Source organism: Schistocerca cancellata, chromosome 4 (assembly GCF_023864275.1).
Source record: "Schistocerca cancellata isolate TAMUIC-IGC-003103 chromosome 4, iqSchCanc2.1, whole genome shotgun sequence".
In the NCBI taxonomy this organism is placed as follows: domain Eukaryota; kingdom Metazoa; phylum Arthropoda; class Insecta; order Orthoptera; family Acrididae; genus Schistocerca; species Schistocerca cancellata.
The window spans coordinates 425,699,597-425,719,359 of record NC_064629.1 but is presented as its reverse complement, the minus strand read 5'-3'; the positions used below and the strand labels follow the sequence as shown (position 1 = coordinate 425,719,359).

The 19,763-nt window shown below is 41.2% G+C and overlaps 1 protein-coding gene and 1 pseudogene across 3 annotated transcripts in view; one reads left to right on the top strand and one right to left on the bottom strand.

Moving 5' to 3' along the window:
- LOC126184712 (1-acyl-sn-glycerol-3-phosphate acyltransferase alpha) overlaps positions 1-19,763 on the top strand; it is a 683,439-nt gene that overhangs the window by 611,796 nt on the left and 51,880 nt on the right. For all 3 annotated transcript variants that reach the window (XM_049927235.1, XM_049927234.1, XM_049927233.1), the window contains 2 exons: positions 7,812-8,025; positions 13,136-13,269. In XM_049927235.1, coding sequence (XP_049783192.1) covers positions 7,820-8,025; positions 13,136-13,269 — 340 coding nt within the window. In that variant the 5' untranslated portion in view covers positions 7,812-7,819. The remainder of the gene's footprint in view (positions 1-7,811; positions 8,026-13,135; positions 13,270-19,763) is intronic.
- LOC126185744 (5S ribosomal RNA) lies at positions 2,590-2,707 on the bottom strand (annotated as a pseudogene).

The following is a 19,763-nucleotide window of genomic DNA, read 5'->3' as shown; positions in this document are numbered from 1 at the left end:
AGACCATGGCTGTGGTTATCCTTGATGGAGCCACACAGACAGGAGCACCTGCAATGGTGTACTCAATGACGAACCTGGGTGCACGAATGGCAAAACGTCAATTTTTCGTATGAATCCAGGTTCTGTTTACAGCATCATGATGGACGCATCAGTGTTTGGCGATATCGCGGTGAATGCACATTGGAAGCATGTATCCGTCATCGCCATACTGGTATATCACCTGGCGTGATGGTATGGGGTGCCATTGGTTACACGTATCAGTCACCTCTTGTTCGCATTGACGGCACTTTGAACAGTGGACGTTACATTTCAGATGTGTTACGACCCGTGGCTCTACCCTTCAATCGATTCCTGCGAAACCCTACATTTCAACAGGATAATGCACGACCGCATATTGCAGGTCCTGTACGGGCCTTTCTGGATACAGGAAATGTTCGACTGCTGCCCTGGCCAGCACATTCTCCAGATCTATCACAAACTGAAAACGTCTGGTCAATGGTGACCGAGAAACTGGCTCGTCATAATACGCCAGTCACTACTCTTGATGAACTGTGGTACCGTGTTGAAGCTGCATGGGCAGCTGTACCTGTACTCGCCATCCAAGCTCTGTTTGACTCAATGCCCAGGCGTATCAAGGCCGTTATTACGGCCAGAGGTGGTTGTTCTGGGTACTGATTTCTCAGGATCTCTGCACCCAAATTGCGTGAAAATGTAATCACATGTCAGTTCTAGTATAATACACTCCTGGAAATTGAAATAAGAACACCGTGAATTCATTGTCCCAGGAAGGGGAAACTTTATTGACACATTCCTGGGGTCAGATACGTCACATGATCACACTGACAGAACCACAGGCACATAGACACAGGCAACAGAGCATGCACAATGTCGGCACTAGTACAGTGTATATCCACCTTTCGCAGCAATGCAGGCTGCTATTCTCCCATGGAGACGATCGTAGAGATGCTGGATGTAGTCCTGTGGAACGGCTTGCCATGCCATTTCCACCTGGCGCCTCAGTTGGACCAGCGTTCGTGCTGGACGTGCAGACCGCGTGAGACGACGCTTCATCCAGTCCCAAACATGCTCAATGGGGGACAGATCCGGAGATCTTGCTGGCCAGGGTAATTGACTTACACCTTCTAGAGCACGTTGGGTGGCACGGGATACATGCGGACGTGCATTGTCCTGTTGGAACAGCAAGTTCCCTTGACGGTCTAGGAATGGTAGAACGATGGGTTCGATGACGGTTTGGATGTACCGTGCACTATTCAGTGTCCCCTCGACGATCACCAGTGGTGTACGGCCAGTGTAGGAGATCGCTCCCCACACCATGATGCCGGGTGTTGGCCCTGTGTGCCTCGGTCGTATGCAGTCCTGATTGTGGCGCTCACCTGCACGGCGCCAAACACGCATACGACCATCATTGGCACCAAGGCAGAAGCGACTCTCATCGCTGAAGACGACACGTCTCCATTCGTCCCTCCATTCACGCCTGTCGCGACACCACTGGAGGCGGGCTGCACGATGTTGGGGCGTGAGCGGAAGACGGCCTAACGGTGTGCGGGACCGTAGCCCAGATTCATGGAGACGGTTGCGAATGGTCCTCGCCGATACCCCAGGAGCAACAGTGTCCCTAATTTGCTGGGAAGTGGCGGTGCGGTCCCCTACGGCACTGCGTAGGATCCTACGGTCTTGGCGTGCATCCGTGCGTCGCTGCGGTCCGGTCCCAGGTCGACGGGCACGTGCACCTTCCGCCGACCACTGGCGACAACATCGATGTACTGTGGAGACCTCACGCCCCACGTGTTGAGCAATTCGGCGGTACGTCCACCCGGCCTCCCGCATGCCCACTATACGCCCTCGCTCAAAGTCCGTCAACTGCACATACGGTTCACGTCCACGCTGTCGCGGCATGCTACCAGTGTTAAAGACTGCGATGGAGCTCCGTATGGCACGGCAAACTGGCTGACACTGACGGCGGCGGTGCACAAATGCTGCGCAGCTAGCGCCATTCGACGGCCAACACCGCGGTTCCTGGTGTGTCCGCTGTGCCGTGCGTGTGATCATTGCTTGTACAGCCCTCTCGCAGTGTCCGGAGCAAGTATGGTGGGTCTGACACACCGGTGTCAATGTGTTCTTTTTTCCATTTCCAGGAGTGTATATTTGTCCAATGAATACCCGTTTATCATCTGCATTTCTTCTTGGTGTAGCAATTTTAATGGCCAGTAGTGGAGGTTCATACTTCCAAAGTTTCCATAAATTTAACTCGATTTTGTAATCACTGAATAACTTCACATACCCTCTCAACCTGTGAAGTTTCATTCTGTTTCCTTTTCTTCTTCTGGGTGCTTCACCCTTTTTGTTAGGCAGTGTAGTTTATTAATGCACTCCGTCGTCAGGCCACAGGTAGCCCATCGGGACTATCTGACCGCCGTGTCATCCTGGGCTGAGGATGCGGATGGGAGGGGCGTGTGGACATCACACCACTGTCCCGGTCGTTATGATTGTTTTCTTTGCCCGGAGCCGCTACTATTCGGTCGAGTAGCTCCTCACTTGGCATCACGAGGCTGAGTGCACCCCGAAAAATGGCAACAGCGCATGGCGGCCCGGATGGTCACCCATGCAAGTGCCGGCCACGTCCGACAGCGCGTAACTTCGGTGATCTGACGGGAACCGGTGTATCCACTGCGGCAAGGCCGTTGCCGTAGTTTATTAATACTGGATTTTTTTTAAAATCACGATGCATATTTTATTTTATTCAGTTAAAACATCGCCAATGGTAGGGTTCCCTCGTCCATTTCTTGCTTACATTGGCGTAGTGATGTCAGCATGCACATTTTACCAGAATTTTCCCCTTTGGCTCTGGTGCTGTGCATAAATGACGAACAACGAAACAAAACACGATTGACAACGAAGTCTAATAGTAAGGCAATATTTTTCAGGCGGCCGCTATCACAGAGCATGGGCAGCCACAGGGTGGAAGGGAACGAGAGGAAGGAGTGTTTCCCCGACTTCCCCCTCACTCCTCAGAGACGGTCTTCTTAGGTCGCCTGCTCTATTACGGCTGCTACTGCTGTTTCTACCGACACATCTAAATTGTTCTTTAACAAATGTACTATACTGTGTGTAGCACTGGGCATTTTCAAGCGCACGCATCACCTCACGAGTGCGACATATGCACCGTTTTGAACACAAACAGGAACCCTACATTTCCGTACGTCGTGCTTCACACGTGCGTTGTTCTTCTATAGATTAGAACCATTTTCTCTCTTTATCACGATAAAATTTCTTCTTCTTTAATTGTTTCCATCTTGGGCATTAGAATATACAGTACAAATGCCAACAAAACAAATAGATATTAAGATAAATGATCGCGGAAATGTAAAGCAAGTACAATCGCTTAACAGTGGAAACGCATCTGGATCGGATGAGATACCTGTGAGATTCTACAGAGATTATGCGAAATAACCTGGTCCCCTTATAGTTTTTAGATCGCTCAGCGAAGGAGACCTAGCGATTGGAAACAAGCGCAGGTCATTCTCGTTCTCAAGAAGGGTCGTAGAACAGTTGCATATAAGTATAGGCCTATACCGCTTACGGCAATCTGTAGTAGAGTTATGGAACATGTGTTATGCTCACCTATTATGACATTTTCGGAGAACGAAAATCTCCTCTCTAAAAGTCAACACTGATTTCGAAAACAGAAAACTTGCGAACTCAGCTCGTTCTGTTGATCCATGTGATTCAGAGCGCCATAGGCACTGTCACCCAAGTTAATGCCGTGTTCCTTCAGTTCAGGAATGCATTTCGTACAATTCCGCACAGTCGTGTAGTGAACAGAATACGAGCTTACCGACTGCTGAAACAGATTCGTGACTAAATTCAGGGCTTCCTTGTAGACAGAACTCAACATGTCGCTCTTAACGTAACAAAATCGACCGATGTAAAGGTAATTACAGGAGTACCCGAAGAAAGTTTAACAGCGTCGTTACGGTTTACAATGTATATAGACGATCTAGTAGTTATGTCGGAAGTTCCACGACGCCGTTCGCAACAGTACGAGGAAAATAAAATGCCAGACTGAGACTCATTAGGAGAAACTTCAGAAAGTATCACTCATTCACGGAAGAAGTGACTTACAAAACACTTTTTCGACCGCTTGTTGACTACCGCTCATCAGTCTGGGACCCTTATCGGATTAGATTAGTAGAAGAGGGAGGCAAGATCTAATGAAGAGCGGCGCGTTTCGTAACAGGTTCGTTTAGTTGGCGCGAAAGCCCTACAGAGATGCTCAACAGACTCCAGTGGCATAGGCTGAAAGCGAGGCGTTGTGCATAACTTATAGGTTCACTATTGAATGTCCAACTAAATGCTAAGTGTCTCCGATTGTAGTAATTTGATTTCACTACTGATCCATTCATTGATCTCATAAGCCCACGAAGGCTTGTCGACCACCTATCTCCTTCAATCATCCCTCGACTTCGCTATCCTTCTCCAGTTCCGCACTCGTAATCACCTCAGATCCATCTCTGCATCATCCAACCATCGCACTCTTGATCTCCCCACTGCGCGACTACCCTCTGGCTTTGAAGACTGCATCTTCTTTGGCACTTACTGTTCTTCCATTCTCTGTACACATCCCAGCCACTGTAACCTTCGTGCCTTTATATCTATGGTGACTGGTTGATTCTAATAGAGTTCATAGTGTTCTGCATTGGTCCTAATTCTCCAACCACCATCATTACACCTGAACTAAACTCCGTTCGAAGAGGCCACCAAAGTCCCAACGGTACCGACTGAATGCCGTGTCATCTCAGTCGATAGGCGTCACTGGCAGCGGATCTGGTGGGACATGTCATGAGTTCATCGCTCCTTCGGCTGTTATCAGTGTTCGTGAGCGGAGCGGCTACTTCTCAGTCAAGTAAGTCTTCAAACAGCCTCACAAGGGTTGAGTGCAGACCGCTTCCCATCAGTGCTCGGCTGACGCGGATGGTCACCCATCCAAGTGCTAGCCAAGCCCATCATTACTTAACTTCGGTGATCTGATGGGAACCGATGTTACCATTGCGGTAAGGCCGTTTGCACCATTATCACGTGATACCCCACAGGTATCTTTCAAAGTACATTGCGTTCCCATGCATCCAAGGTATTTCTAACTTTTCGTGTTACTGTCCGCATTTCGGTTCCGTACATAACAGGTTTTATAACAGTTTTGTAAACTGTCATCTTCGGCTGTCTTGAGATGTTGGAGGACCGCAACATGTTAAGGAAGCTGTATTAACACTTGCTTCCTATTGCTATTCTTGCCTTTATCTCAGGTGGTAACATATTATCTTCTGTAGCCATACCTCACAAATACTTAAACAGGTGCACTATTTTAAACATTTCAATCAGTTCAAAGCCTCTCCACCTTGTTTTGTTTCTTGTGTTGATCATATATTTAGTTTTTATCTCACTTATGACCAAGCTAAATGCAGACACAACGAGTTATGAAACCACGTAGTTTCTCAGTAGACATTCCCTATTCCTCATAAGCATGGCTGTCATCCAAAAATGCTATGTTCTGAGGCGTCCTGTTGAATATACATTGAAGAACCAAAGAAACTTGTACACCTGCCGAATATCGTGTAGAGCCCCCGTGAGCACGCATATGTGCTGCAACACGACATGGCATGGACTCGACTAATGTCTGAAGTAGTGCTGGAGGGAATTGACACCATTAATACTGCAGGGATGTCCATAAATCTGTAAGAGTACGAGGGAGTGGAGATCTCTTCTGAACGGCACAGTCCAAGGCATCCTAGAATGCTCAATAACGTTCATATCTGGGGAGTTTGGTCGCCAGCAGAAGCGTTTAAACTCAGAAGAGTGTTCCCGGAGCCACAATGTAGTAGCTCTGGACGTGTGCGGTGTCTCATTGTCCTGATAGAATTGTCCACATCCATCGGAATGCACAATGGACATGAATGGATGCAGGTGATCAGATAGGATGCTTACGTACGTGTCACCTGTCAGAGTCATATCTAGTCTATCAGGGGTCCCATTTCACTCCAACTGCACACGCGCCACACCATTATAGAGCCTCCATCAGCTTGAACAGTCCCCTGCTGAAAAGCAGGGTCCTTGGATTCATGAGGTTGTCTCCATATCCATGCACGTCGATCAGCTCAATGCAATTTGAAACGAGACTCGTCTGACCAGTCAACATGTTTCCAGTCATCGACAGTCCAACATCAGTGTTGTGTCGTGCAGTCATCAAGGGTACCCGAGAGGGCCTTCGGCTCCAAAAGCCCATATCGATGATGTTTCGTTGAATGGTTCACACACTAACACTTGTTCGTATTTTTTCACTTCCCCCAATCTTCCGAACCAGTTCAATCATTTTCTCTAACAGCTCTATCCCACCAGATTTGAAATTTTCACTTCTTATCGTATGTTTCCCCACAACTCTGTAGTTCTTCATCTTCTTAACAGCTATAATCATTCCTACTACTGCTGGTTCCTCTTCATCACCTTTGCTATCAGCTTGTCCACCTATTTCTCTTCTGCAAATTTCTGGATTTCCCCAGATTTTAATGATGTTGTTCTTTAAAATATTCTCTCTCTCTGTCTTACATTCTCTATTCCTGCATATCATAGTCCGATGCTGCCATCATTGTTGTATCTTTGAGAAGTTGAAAGAATCACCCAACCAGTTCCAAATAAAAGTTTCTTGGAACCCTTGACCTAGGTTTCGACAAGTTTGAAATTGTCTTCTTCAGAAGATATAGTGGACCATGTAACATCACGTGCTGATACATTACATTGTGTCCATTATACGTTCTGAAGAAGACAATTTTAAAACTGTCGAAACCTAGGTCAAGGGTTCCAATAATCCTTTATCTGCAACTGGTTGGCCAATTCTTTCAACCTCTCCAAGTTTACTGTCATACAGTTGCTGAATTTACAGCCTTGTTTTATCTCTTTTATTCCCTTAAACTTGTTCAAACATACTTTTCTCTTTTACACTCCTTGACATTGTTCAGTATATTTTTCTTAAATCCTCTCTCTTTCCTTTTTGTTTTATGGGATGGACACTGACGATGTCTGCCGAAGCTACACTGCAGCATCAAAGCTACACTGCAGCATACCATTAAAGCTGATAGCAGACTTTTTTTTCATTATTTCTACAACTATCTAACAGTAAGGTCACTTAGCTCAGTGTAAATTTTGCGACTTTGCTGACATAAAGACATTTCTCACGGGCCACCCCGGTTCCCGGTTGCCCATTGCCAGAGAGATGTGCACTGCACCATTAACACACAGACTGGACTGACTGAGATAATTCCAGGAAAAAAAAATTGTGACTGAAATCATAGTTTTATGAATAGTAACATGATAATCCGTAATAAAAAATTAATTTGTTTATGAAATTTGTTTATGGAATGTGTTCTATGCAATAACATCTTTTCAGAACTATACAGTCATTTACAACACATGAGTATGACTTGAATGGCAAATTTTCTCAAGAAGTCTGTGCTCCTTTATATCCTTCAGTTTTGTCAACATTATAAAAGGAATTTGCACTCACATGCAATTGGAAAGCGTGAAAAATTGCTAGTTAAACTCTACTAGAAACCATCTGAAAGTGGCTTCATGTAACAGAACTTTATTTCCTATCTTTAATCACATTTATAATTAATTAATCTATTTGTAGTTTTATAGTGAAGGAACTTCAGATTAAAATATTTTGAGTGTTAACTACCAAAAACTATAGCGAAAAGCCTATACATATAGAAACTCTGAAAAATTGTTTTTCTCATTTTCAGGTGACATCATGGAGACTTTCATGGAAGAAGGAATCCAGTGGCCTGTTGTAACAGTCCTTTTAAGTTTACCTTTGTTGTGGATCAGTGTACGTGGAGACTTTGGAACACTGAAGTTCTATCTGCGATACTTTGCATACATATTTTGTGTTTCTGTGGCAGGATTAATATGCATTCCATTATTTTTGCTACGCCCTTGGAATGTTGACAATTTAACGTAAGTACTAGTACGTCTGTAAAAATCTGGTTTCTATTCTATAGCTTAGTAGGGCTATATACTTCACCATTATCAACAGCACCACTAAAACCAGTCTTACCATTAATCATCACTGCTACCAGAATCACATCACATCAACAGTTATTGTAGACAGCAGTATTCTTCCTTTCACTCTTTCTTCTTTTATTAGTGCTATAATTTTGAACTGTCATGACCAAGATACTATGATAGAAAGAACTTAACCATTAGTATCAGCAGAGATGCATATACCATTCTTTATTATGTCATCACATCTCGTTTACGACGGATTACTGTTCTATGCAAGTACAATGTTCCTTGAGTTTTCATTATTTCTGGTTCACCAAATCTGGTCTAATCCAGATTACATCAGCCTGACTACATATTCACATCTCTTTTCTTATGCACAACAGAACTTATATTACTTTTTTCTGTTTCCATATTCGACAGATTATACCCATTGCAAATCCCATAAAATTCTCATCCTTTCCCAAAATTACAGGTTTGATTCACTCTGAAGTTTCTTAAATTCACCCCTTCCATAACCAAAGGCAGTGAATTTATATCACATAGACAACTATGTACCAAACATGCAGTCACTATTAGGAGAGGAGAAGAGGTGAAAAGGAAACGTGGACTGTGGAAGCTGCACACCAGTTCAGCTTATGTATTTAATTTGGGACAAAACCTCTAAAGAAACTTCTAAAGAAACAGGTGATACTGCATAATAGGTGTAAAACAAACCATAGGATCCTAGATAGAGAGATGCTAAATAAAACACATTTGGGTGTCAAGAGAGCAATGCGTGAAGCCTTCAATGACTACCATGGCAGAATGTTGTCAAATGCTGTTTCACAAAGCCCAAAGAAATTCTGGTCATATGTAGAGGTTGTTAGTGGCACCAAAGTTAGTGCCCAGTCACTCGTAGATGAGGCAGGAACTGAAAATTGAGGGTAGCAAAGCAGAAGCAGAATGCTTAACTCCATTTTCAAATATTCCTTTAGAAAGGAAAACCCAGGAGAATTTCCAGAGCTGAGCATTAACCATGTACCACTGAAAAGTTGAGTGAAATAAGTGTTAGTCTCAGTTTGGAAACAGCTGAAATCATTAAAACTGAACAAATCTCCAGGGCCTGATGGAAACACTACAAACTTCTATGCTGAATTTGTGGCTCAGTTAGCTCCCTCATAGATTTCTAAACTAAAAAAACATGCCCTGTAGTTGGGAGAAAGTGCAGGTCATGCCCATTTACAAAAAGAGTAGTAGAAGAATCCACAAAACTACTGTCAGCATCCTAGACATCGATTTGTTGTAGAATCTTTGAACATATTCTGAGCTCAAGCATAATGACCTTCTCCTAGCTAAACAGCATGGATTCTGCAAAAATCTACCATGTTTCACCCAACTCACAGTTTTCTTACATGACATACTGAAAGCTTTGGATCAAGACAGTCAAGTAGATGTAATATTTATTGATTCCTGAAAAGCATGTGACTCAGTACCATATCTAAGCTTATTATCAAAAATATGATCATGTGGTGTATCAAGCAAAATTTATGACTGGAGTGAGGGAGGACACAGCAAGTTATTTTGGCTGGAGAGTCACCAACAGATGTAGAAGTAACTTTGAGTGTGGCCCAGGGAAGTGTGATGGGTTTCTTGTTGTTCATGTACATTAATGACCTTGCAGACTGTATTAATAGTAACTTCAGACTTTTTGCAGATTATACAGTTACCTATAATGAAGTACTGTCTGAAAGAAGCTGCATAAATATTGGGTCAGTTCTTGATAAGATTTCAAAGTGGTGCAAGTATTGGCAACTTGTTTTAAATGTTCAGAAATGTAAAACTGTGCACTTCTCAAAACGTAAAATACATCCTCTGACCATAATATCAGTGAGCCACAGTTGGAATTGTTTAACTCATACAAATATCTGAGTGTAACACTTTGTAGGAATGTGAAATGGAGTGAACATGTAGGCTCAGTTGTGGGTAAGGCAGGTGGCAGACTTCAGTTTATTGGTAGAATACTGGGTACATGCAGTCAGTCTACAAAGGAGACAGCTTACCAACCACTTGTGCAACCTATCCTACAATATTGCTCAAATGTGCGGGACCCATACCAAATAGGATTAACAGGGGGTACTGAATGTATACAGAGAAGGGCAGCATGAATTTTCACAGGTTTTTTTTGATCTGTGGGAGAGTGCTTGAATTCATCTAAGCTGTCTCACCATAATCAACACGTTATGACCAGGTAGCATACAGTGGTATTGTCAGAGCATATTCCTAGAATGGCGAGAAGAGTGTTTGCTGGTGAAATACTAAACACTCGCAGATATCTCAGGAAAACTTCTTACTTCAGGTATCTTGGGCTGGCTCTGTGTCTTACCAATCAGTCTGCGAACTCAAACACTTGCAGGAAAGCCCACAATGGTGATCAAAATGCATTGTTGTAAAATCTCACAGGCTGAAGGAGTAATTTATATCTGATTAATTTTACACATATTCTTGGGTGTCTTTTGGCAAACTATGATAGCACCAAAATGTTTATTTTACCATTCAAGAATACTTTTTAGTATCTGAAAATGGTGCTTTGAGTAACTGGGCTGTTATCACGCATAAGGGTTTGGCTGTGATTTATGGAGAACCATCCTTTAAGTAATATATATTTAGTTTTATTTGTAGCTATCACCAATTTGATGCTCCTAAAGTCAATGTATATCTATAAGAGCACATATCTGGCATTTTCTTTCAATTCCCATCTGCATTCCCAGACACCATTTAGATGTCTTCAGCCTAAGTCTTGACTCCATTCATGTTATTAGCTTCACCAAACAGTTCCAGTACCAATTTAGTCTTCAGATCCCAGAACATACACCCACATATTGAGCTTTAAGGGCAACCCTGTGTCATCTATATCATTACTTTGTGATGTCTACCAAGCCTTTGTCCATAAGGCCCAAACAGTAATCCTTGACATGCTAAAGGAACGATTGTGTACCAGACCAATGTTTATAAGAAGAGTAATCATAGAGTTTTATCACTTCACTTTGAAGACTCAAGCTGTGAAAGTGAAAATTTTGTCTTCGTCTTTTTCTACATGTTCACTTTTCAATGCAACACATTTTTTTCAACAGTGGATGATTTAGTGGAGACCTTGGTTGTAGAAGTCTGCATTTCGGCTGCTCAGGAAATGTTCCACCTTGAAAATCACCTCATTGCATTCTGAAAATGATCTCTTCATCAAAGGAAAGCCACTGAGTGCCATGTCAGGATAATATGGGGTGACACAAATTTTGATAGCCCAAAGATGGAGCTTGTGTGACTGTGTCTTGCGCAGAATAAGCTCAGGCATTTTTATGGAGTACAAACACCTCCTCAGACAGCTTTCTGTTCCACGTCATTTTGACAGCCTCCTGTAACATTTTCAGGGGATTTTACTTGTATACTCCTGTGATGATATGCTCCTTATTAGCATAATCTGTTAGCACCACACCATGGCAGTCCCGAAAACACCTAGCATAACCTTGCTCGATGATAGTTGACTCTTTGCCTTGTGCAGCAGTGGTGAATCCACATGTTTCCACTACTTGCTTTGCTCCTTTGTCTCAATATCATAGCAATACACACAGCTCTCATCCAGTGTGATTAGGTGGCTGAAAAAGTTGTCTAGATTGGACTGAGACACCTACAGCATTTCTACTGCTGCCTTGGTTTGGAGGGCTTCTTGAATGGGTGTGAGCAGTCACAGAACCCAGTGAGCAGCAACCTCTGTCATGTTCAAAATGTTGGGCCAGATGTTGAAAACTGATCTATGACTGGTTTTTGCTTTTGTCAGTGTCACCTCAGATGTGATCAGAGTGTCAGCTTCTCTTGTGATTTACCATCCTTTAAAGAGAGATAGCTTGACACTTTCGTTTTTGTCACTCAGATTTCTTTGACCATGCAGGGAGAGCCTCTGCCACCCAGTCACTGTGTCAGACAATGATACTTTGTTGCTGTACACTTCCATTAATAACCATGGATTGTTGCTAAGTTGTTTTCCTTCAAATGCAGAAAATGAAGTCCACTCTATTATTGGTCTGTGACATACTGTTTTGGCTCCTCTAGTGACATACTGTGGTAGTGCAACACAAAGATTTCAACATGTGCCAGGACTGCAGACATGCACCAGCAAACAAACAAAAAATCAACAGTGTAATTTTTAGAGGCTATAAGTAAAACCTTATGACTACTCTTCACATTGGTGTCTGCACCAACCCTTCTTTATTGATCACAGTGACATCCATTTCTTAGATAATATCCTGGGGCATTGTACCCTGTTTGCTTCCCATTCTGCTATGCAAAAATATCAACTTAGCATTTCTGTTGGACCCTGTTATATGGTATATGGCACAACCATACATTGTTGCAGATATAGTGTCTAATTTGGATGAATCATGTGACAATGCTGCTTGTATATGCAAGTGATTACTTACTTGCAGTTGGGGGGAAAACACTTGTACCAAAAATGATTCTTTGTTACAGAGTTTTATGACTTAGGTGACAAGTTAAAGATGGTAATTATCACTGTGGCACTCTGCTGCACAAGTATTGTAGTCTCACATTGAGGAAGTTTCCTGTTACTTGCATTCAGTTTGTGAATGAGCATCAAGGATTTACTTGTTCATAGTATGGAGCAAATTTCCCCTACCTCTCCCATCCCCCTTCAAACAATCACACCATCTCCCCCTTCTCATTTCCAAAACTTGCTGTATTATTACATCCAGAGAAGTAAGTTTGAACAAACTTCCCTGGTTCATTTGTTTTGTGGTACAAAATGGCCAGTTGAAATGGAACATAGAGAATATTTTCTCATCTTTAAGTGCGCTGTACCATCTATGTGATAGAGTTTTAGCAAATAACCACAAGGAATCCCTAATTATATATGTCTCTGTAGTAATTAATTTTCAGTATAAGATGCAAAAGTATTGTAATTTATATCCTGAATTGTACAAGCAACTGAAAGAAAAAGTAATCTTTAACTGAGTGCAGTATAATGAATAATTAGTACAAAAACTAAGTCTAAATCTATTTTTCTTTCTTACAGTGATGTATCTAAAGTTCTGAAGTATATCTCAAAACTTATTGGTATCACTTGGGAGATGCGTGACTGTCATCATTTGAAGGAGAACAAAGTGGGTGTAATTGTCTCCAATCATCAAACAATACTTGACATTTTGGGTGAGCATTGTTTGTATTTTTTGACTGATACAGGATATCTTTATATAGGGCTTCTAACAAACTTAGTCACCAAATTGCTTCATTTATTCATCTCATTAAAGCAAAAGAAAAAAAACTGAAAGATCTGTACCCCATGTTAACATTATCTTTATTTTCTATGTTACTGACTCAAACAAATGTTAAATCACCAAAATTTTCCCCAGATTTACACTCTGAGACAAAAAGTGACACATGGTGAAGGTATTATCAGTATGGGACAGAGGTTGGTAGATGTGATGTACATGTACAAACAAACAAATTATTACAGTTTCAGGAAAACTACATGACTCATAAAGAGAAAGAGCTTCACAAATTGAGCAAGTCAATTATGTTTTGGTCCACCTCTGGCCCTTATGCAAGCAGTTATTTGACTTGGCATTGGTTGATAGAGTTGCTGGATGTGCTCCTGAGGGATATCATGCCAAATTCTGCCCAGTTGACATGTTAGATGATCAGAATCCTGAGAGGCTGGAGGGCTCTGCCCATAATGCTACAAACGTTCTCAATTCAGGAGAAACCCAGCGCTTTTCTGGCCAAAGTAGTGCTTTGCAAGCATGAAGATAAGCAGAAGAAACTTTCACTATGTGTGAGTGGGCATTAAATTATTGAAATGTAAGCCCAGTATTGTTTGCCATGAAGGACAACAAAATGTAGCTTAGAACCTCACCAATGTACTACTGTTCTACAAGGGTTCCACATATGACAACCAAAGGGGTCCTGTGATGAAAAGAGATGACACCCCAGACCATCACTCCTGGTTGTCTGGTCATATGGCAGGTGGCAGCCAAGTTGGTATTGCACCACTGTCCAGGTCATCTCCAGACATGTCTTTGGCCTGGAATCTCATTTATTGGAGTAGAATTGTCTTCAGTGATGAGTTTGGCTTCGAACTGGGACCCAGTGATCACCAAAGACATGTCTGGGGCACCCAGGATAGCTGTGCAATACCAATCTGGCTGTTACCTGCCATACAGGCTGACAACCATGAGTGATGATCTGGGGTGCCATTTCTTTTCATAGCAAGGCCCCTTTGGTTGTCATTCATGGCACCTTTGCAGCACAGTAGTACATTGGTGATATTCTACACCCTGTTATGTTGTCCTTCGTGGTGAGCCATACTGGGTGTACATTTCAGAAAGATAATGTCTGCCTGACTACAGTGAGAGTTTCTAATGCATGTCTTCACACTTGCCAAACCCTGCCTTGGCCAGTGAGGTCACCAGATATTTCCTCACAAGGGAACCTCTCCATCGCACCCTCCTCAGATTTAGTTATAAGTTGCCACAATGAATAGGCCTTGAAAAACTGAATACAGATCAATCGAGAAAACAGGAAGAAGTTGTGTGGAACTATGAAAAAATAAGCAAAATATACTAACTGAGTAGTCCATGTGTAAGATAGGCAACATCAAGGATAGACTGAACTCAGAAGCGCCATGGTCCTGTGGCTAGCGTGAGCAGCTGCAGAATGAAAGGTCCTTGGTTCAAGTCTTCCTTCGAGCGAAAAGTTAAATTTTTTATTTTCAGACAATTATCAAAGTTCACTCACTCACACATAATCAAATTCGCTCTCCAGAATTCCAGGACATGTTCAGATTTGCTTGGACATAGGCAGGATTTCACGGTCTACACACGGGAAAATTTGAAAACATAAAAACATATGTTTTGACAGAGCACAGGGAAAAGTGAGCGACTGTGAAACTGTTGGATTCATTTGTTGCAGTTTATGTGACAAACTCTTATGTTTTCATCACTTTTTTGGGAGTAATTATCACATCCACAAGAAAACCTAAATCGGGCAATGTAGAAGAATGTTTTTACCCACTCGCCAAGTGTACAAGTTAGGTGGGTCGACAACATATTCCTGTCATGTGACGCACATGCCGTCACCAGTGTCATATAGAATATATCAGACATGTTTTCCTGTGGAGGAATCGGTTGACCTATGACCTTGCGATCAAATGTTTTCGGTTCCCACTGGAGAGGCGCGTCCTTTCGTCTACTAATCGCACGGTTTTCCGGTGCGGTCGCAAAACACTAAACTTAATACAGTGAACAGAGACGTCAATGAACGAATGGACAGATCATAACTTTGCAAAAATAAAGAAAAAATTTTCACTCGAGGGGAGACTTGAACCACGGACCTCTCGTTCCGCAGTTGCTCACGCTAACCATGGCACCACGGCGCTCCTGAGCTCAGATCATCCTTGATATTGCCTATCTTACACATGGACTACTCAGTTTGTATATTTTGCTTATTTTATCATTGTTCCACACAACTTCTTCCTGTTTTCTCCATTGATCTGTGTTCAGTTTTTCAAGCCCTATCCACTGTGCCAACTTATAACTAAATCTGAGGGGGGTTCGATGGGGAGGTTCCCTTGTCAGTAGAGAAAATTTGGAGCATAATGGCAGGGCCCAATAACCAGTTCAGTATTTTGATGATCTAACATGCCAGTTGGACAGATTTTGGTATGATATCCCTCAGGAGGATATCAAACAACTTTTTCAATCAGTGCCAAGCTGATTAATTGCTTGCATAAAGGCCAGTGGTGTATGAGCATGTTATTGACTTGCTCGATTTCTGAAGCTCTCTCTCGTGAATAAATCATCCAATTTTTCTGAATCTGTAATCATTTGTTTGTCTGTACATATACATCACATTTACTGATCTCCATCCTATTTGGATAATTCCTTCATGAAGCAGGATGTTTGTTTTTTCTTCCGGCTGAAAATGTGGCTATAAGAGCCCCAGTACTTGTAACTTATATAAATAAATGTAATTCTTATCTGTACCTTAAGAGATTCAGTACTCCAAGGTGATTGTAGCATGTCACTAGAAAATGGAATTTAGTGTTGTGTCACTGATCAATGAGAAGTGATTGTCAGAAATGTAAATGTATGTCAGAAATGTAAATGTATGTGACAAAACTGAGCACATTTACCAAATTCCATTTTAAGGACATTTGAAGTGTGTAACATACTCATTATTAACCCAAACATTTAATGACCTTCAAACTCCACTCATGGTAAATGCATATTCATCAAGTAGACTTACATTCAGTACTCACATGAAACATTTTCCCTTAATATTCTGTTGAAGTCTTCTGATGAATCAGTAATCAGCCTATTTATTTATTTATTTATTCTTTGCCCATGGACCCTAGCTGATGATTTTCAGCAGAAAATATAGGGTGTGTCATAAAATTTTATAGACAGGTAGAATAAGACAGATGAAGGCCTGTGTTCTGAATGCATTCATCATGTTACATTACATCAAGGCTTAAATACAACCTACGTACAATAAAGAACACAGGATTCCACTTAAGAGGCAGGTATGAGTCTGCTACATACTTTTTGTTTAAATATAAAATCTAACATTTAATTTGATGCCTGATACTCAGCCATACCATATATACATTTCTCAGTGAGATACACCTTTAAAGAATTTTTTCAAAAAATGATTTCTATTTCTTCCATAACTGATTTTGGTAACTTGTTAAAAAACCTTTTTGCCTGCTTCATCTTGAGCACTCATTGCCAGTTTGCAATTTCATTGTCTTGCATAATAATTTTCCTTTCTTCTTATTACATATTCATGTACATCTTTTATAGGAGGTCCAGGTTGAAATGTCAACAGTTATGGAAAGGATAAAATGATACTCACCATAAAGATGATACATTGACACACTAAGCTTTTGGCCAAAATCTTCACCAGAAAAATAAACCACACAAACATTCACACAAGCAATCACAACTCACACACATATTGCCACTATCTCTAGCCTCTCAGCCCTGAGGCATTGGCTGAAAGCTTAATATGTAACAGTTTGTGTTGTGCCTGTGTACAACTCAATGTATCATCTTAAGGTGAGTGGCAACTTATCCTTTCCACAATTGTTTATTTAGGCGGTGTTGTTCACTTACCCTCACTGTCATAATATTCTGATATATGTACAGCGAGTACACTGTCTTAATATTATGGTGTTCAGAAGCTTGTCTACGGGTCAGCCTGGGTGGTATTTTTGCTATACACATCACTGCTCTTTTCTGCACTTCCCCATATATGAATTCATAAGGACGAATGTGGGATGAAACATTTATAGTACATTATCCTGAGAACTTAATGATCCATAACCTTTGCTCTTCTGAACATCTAGAATATGTGGGTGCTTATCTTTCTACATGGTACATATATGTGCTGCTCCCATGTCAAATGGTTATCAGAAATAGTTCCTAAAATTGTGTAATGCTTCTGTCTTTAATTTCCTCTCTGTTTAATTTAACATTTACATTATAAGTTTCACTCTGTTTGGTTTGGAACACTACACACATTGTTTTAGACTGATTTATAAAAATATTGTTTTGTACTAGATACTTGTTTGCAGTTCCAAAATTTTGGAGTGCTCCTTTTTCAAGCTCCTCCTTTGTCTCAGCTACAATATAATGTTAAGTGTCAACAGCATACTTTATAAAAGTTATGTTTTATGTATTATGGAAAATTGTTTACATAGAGAATTAATAGTTTTGGGCAGACCACAGAACCTTGTGGGACATCATATCTGACAGTTTGTAACTCAGATCTGTAATTATATTTCTTCAACTAGTGTGCCTCAAATTTCTTACTGACATAGTTTCTGCATTAGCCTTGAATGATATACACAGTCAAGTGCTTTAGACAGGTCCATGAAGATCCTGCAAGTCATCTGTTGCCTGTCAAGTGAACTCAGAATATGTTCAACTAATTCAGTTGATGTAATTATTATTGATTTCCCTTCTCTGAAACCATTTTGTGATGAGTGTAGTATGTTAAATTTATTTATTAAACTAACAGTTTTATTCTGTATTATCATTTCATAGGCTTTTTCAAGGGTGCAGATTGATGGTATTGACTGGTATTTTCCGAATTCATCTCTGTTTCCTTTCTTAAATACTGATGTTATTTTACTTGCTTTTAGTGAATCTGGGAATATACCATACTCTATTGCAGCATTCAGCACAGGTGTTAAATGTTTTTGTATATTTTCCCTACACTTCTTTGAGATGTGATGTAACACTACTGAAGCCAAGTGAATGTTTGACTTTTAGTTACTTTACTAGATTTGAAACTTTTGTATCAATTGCTGGAATGAATGCAGTGGTATGACTCATATGTGGAATTTTTAGCATTAGTTCATATGTTTTACTTTGTTTTATCAATTCTTCTGCTACAGTTATATAATATCTGTTGAAGGTGTTTCTTGTTTCTAGAGGATCTTCATCCCTGTTGCCATTTGTCAGTGGGTTGATGTCATGTGCCCATTTTTGTTACTTTTCCTCTGTCTTCATTTATGAAGGACCATCAGTCTACAACTGTCTCAGTGAATAATTCCTTTGTCTTTCTGATGGAACTGCAGTACTCTTCCTTGTTTATTTTGTACTCTTCCTTGTTTATTTTGTACAGTGTATTGTATGCCTCATGTTTCTTTGCTTAGGGAGGTCAGAACACATTTTCACATGATTTCTTCCAATGAGTACCTCTCCAATCACCAAGCTTTTCTTTCTTTTACTATTCTACTGACATGACATGTAACATTATAGTAATAAGTAAATAAAGAAAAAACTGATCCCATCTACTATCTTCATCATTGTCTACATATACTACTTCCCTTTTTTCTACCATTAACATCTTTTTTAACTGAATTAGGTTTTGTGAGTTAATTTACATTTTTAGCCCCCATATCTTCTGCTCACTTCCATCAGTCCTTATGTTAATATCTATCATAATTGCAAAATGGTCTACTGGCATGGGGTTTATTACCTGTGTGTCATAGTAGCACGAAAGAATATTTGCTACCGTGTGATCAATACAAGTTTCATTATATTTGGTTACTCTGATAGGTTTATCTATTTTTATCTTTAGTTTGTATATACAGGGTGTTACAAAAAGGTACAGCCAAACTTTCAGGAAACATCCCTCACACACAAATAAAGAAAAGATGTTATGTGGACATGTGTCCGGAAATGCTTAATTTCCATGTTAGAGCTCATTTTAGTTTCGTCAGTATGTACTGTACTTCCTCGATTCACCGCCAGTTGGCCCAATTGAGGGAAGGTAATGTTGACTTCGGTGCTTGTGCTGACATGCGACTCATTGCTCTACAGTACTAGTATCAAGCACATCAGTACGTAGCAACGTGGTTTTGCAGTCAGTGCAATGTTTACAAATGCAGAGTTGGGCAGATGCCCATGTGATGCATGGATTAGCATGGGGCAATAGCCGTGGTGCGGTACGTTTGTATCGAGACAGATTTCCAGAATGAAGGTGTCCTGACAGGAAGACATTCGAAGCAATTGATCGGCGTCTTAGGGAGCACGGAACATTCCAGCCTATGACTTGTGACTGGGGAAGACCTAGAACCACGAGGACACTGCAATGGACGAGGCAATTCTTCATGCAGTTGATGATAACCCTAA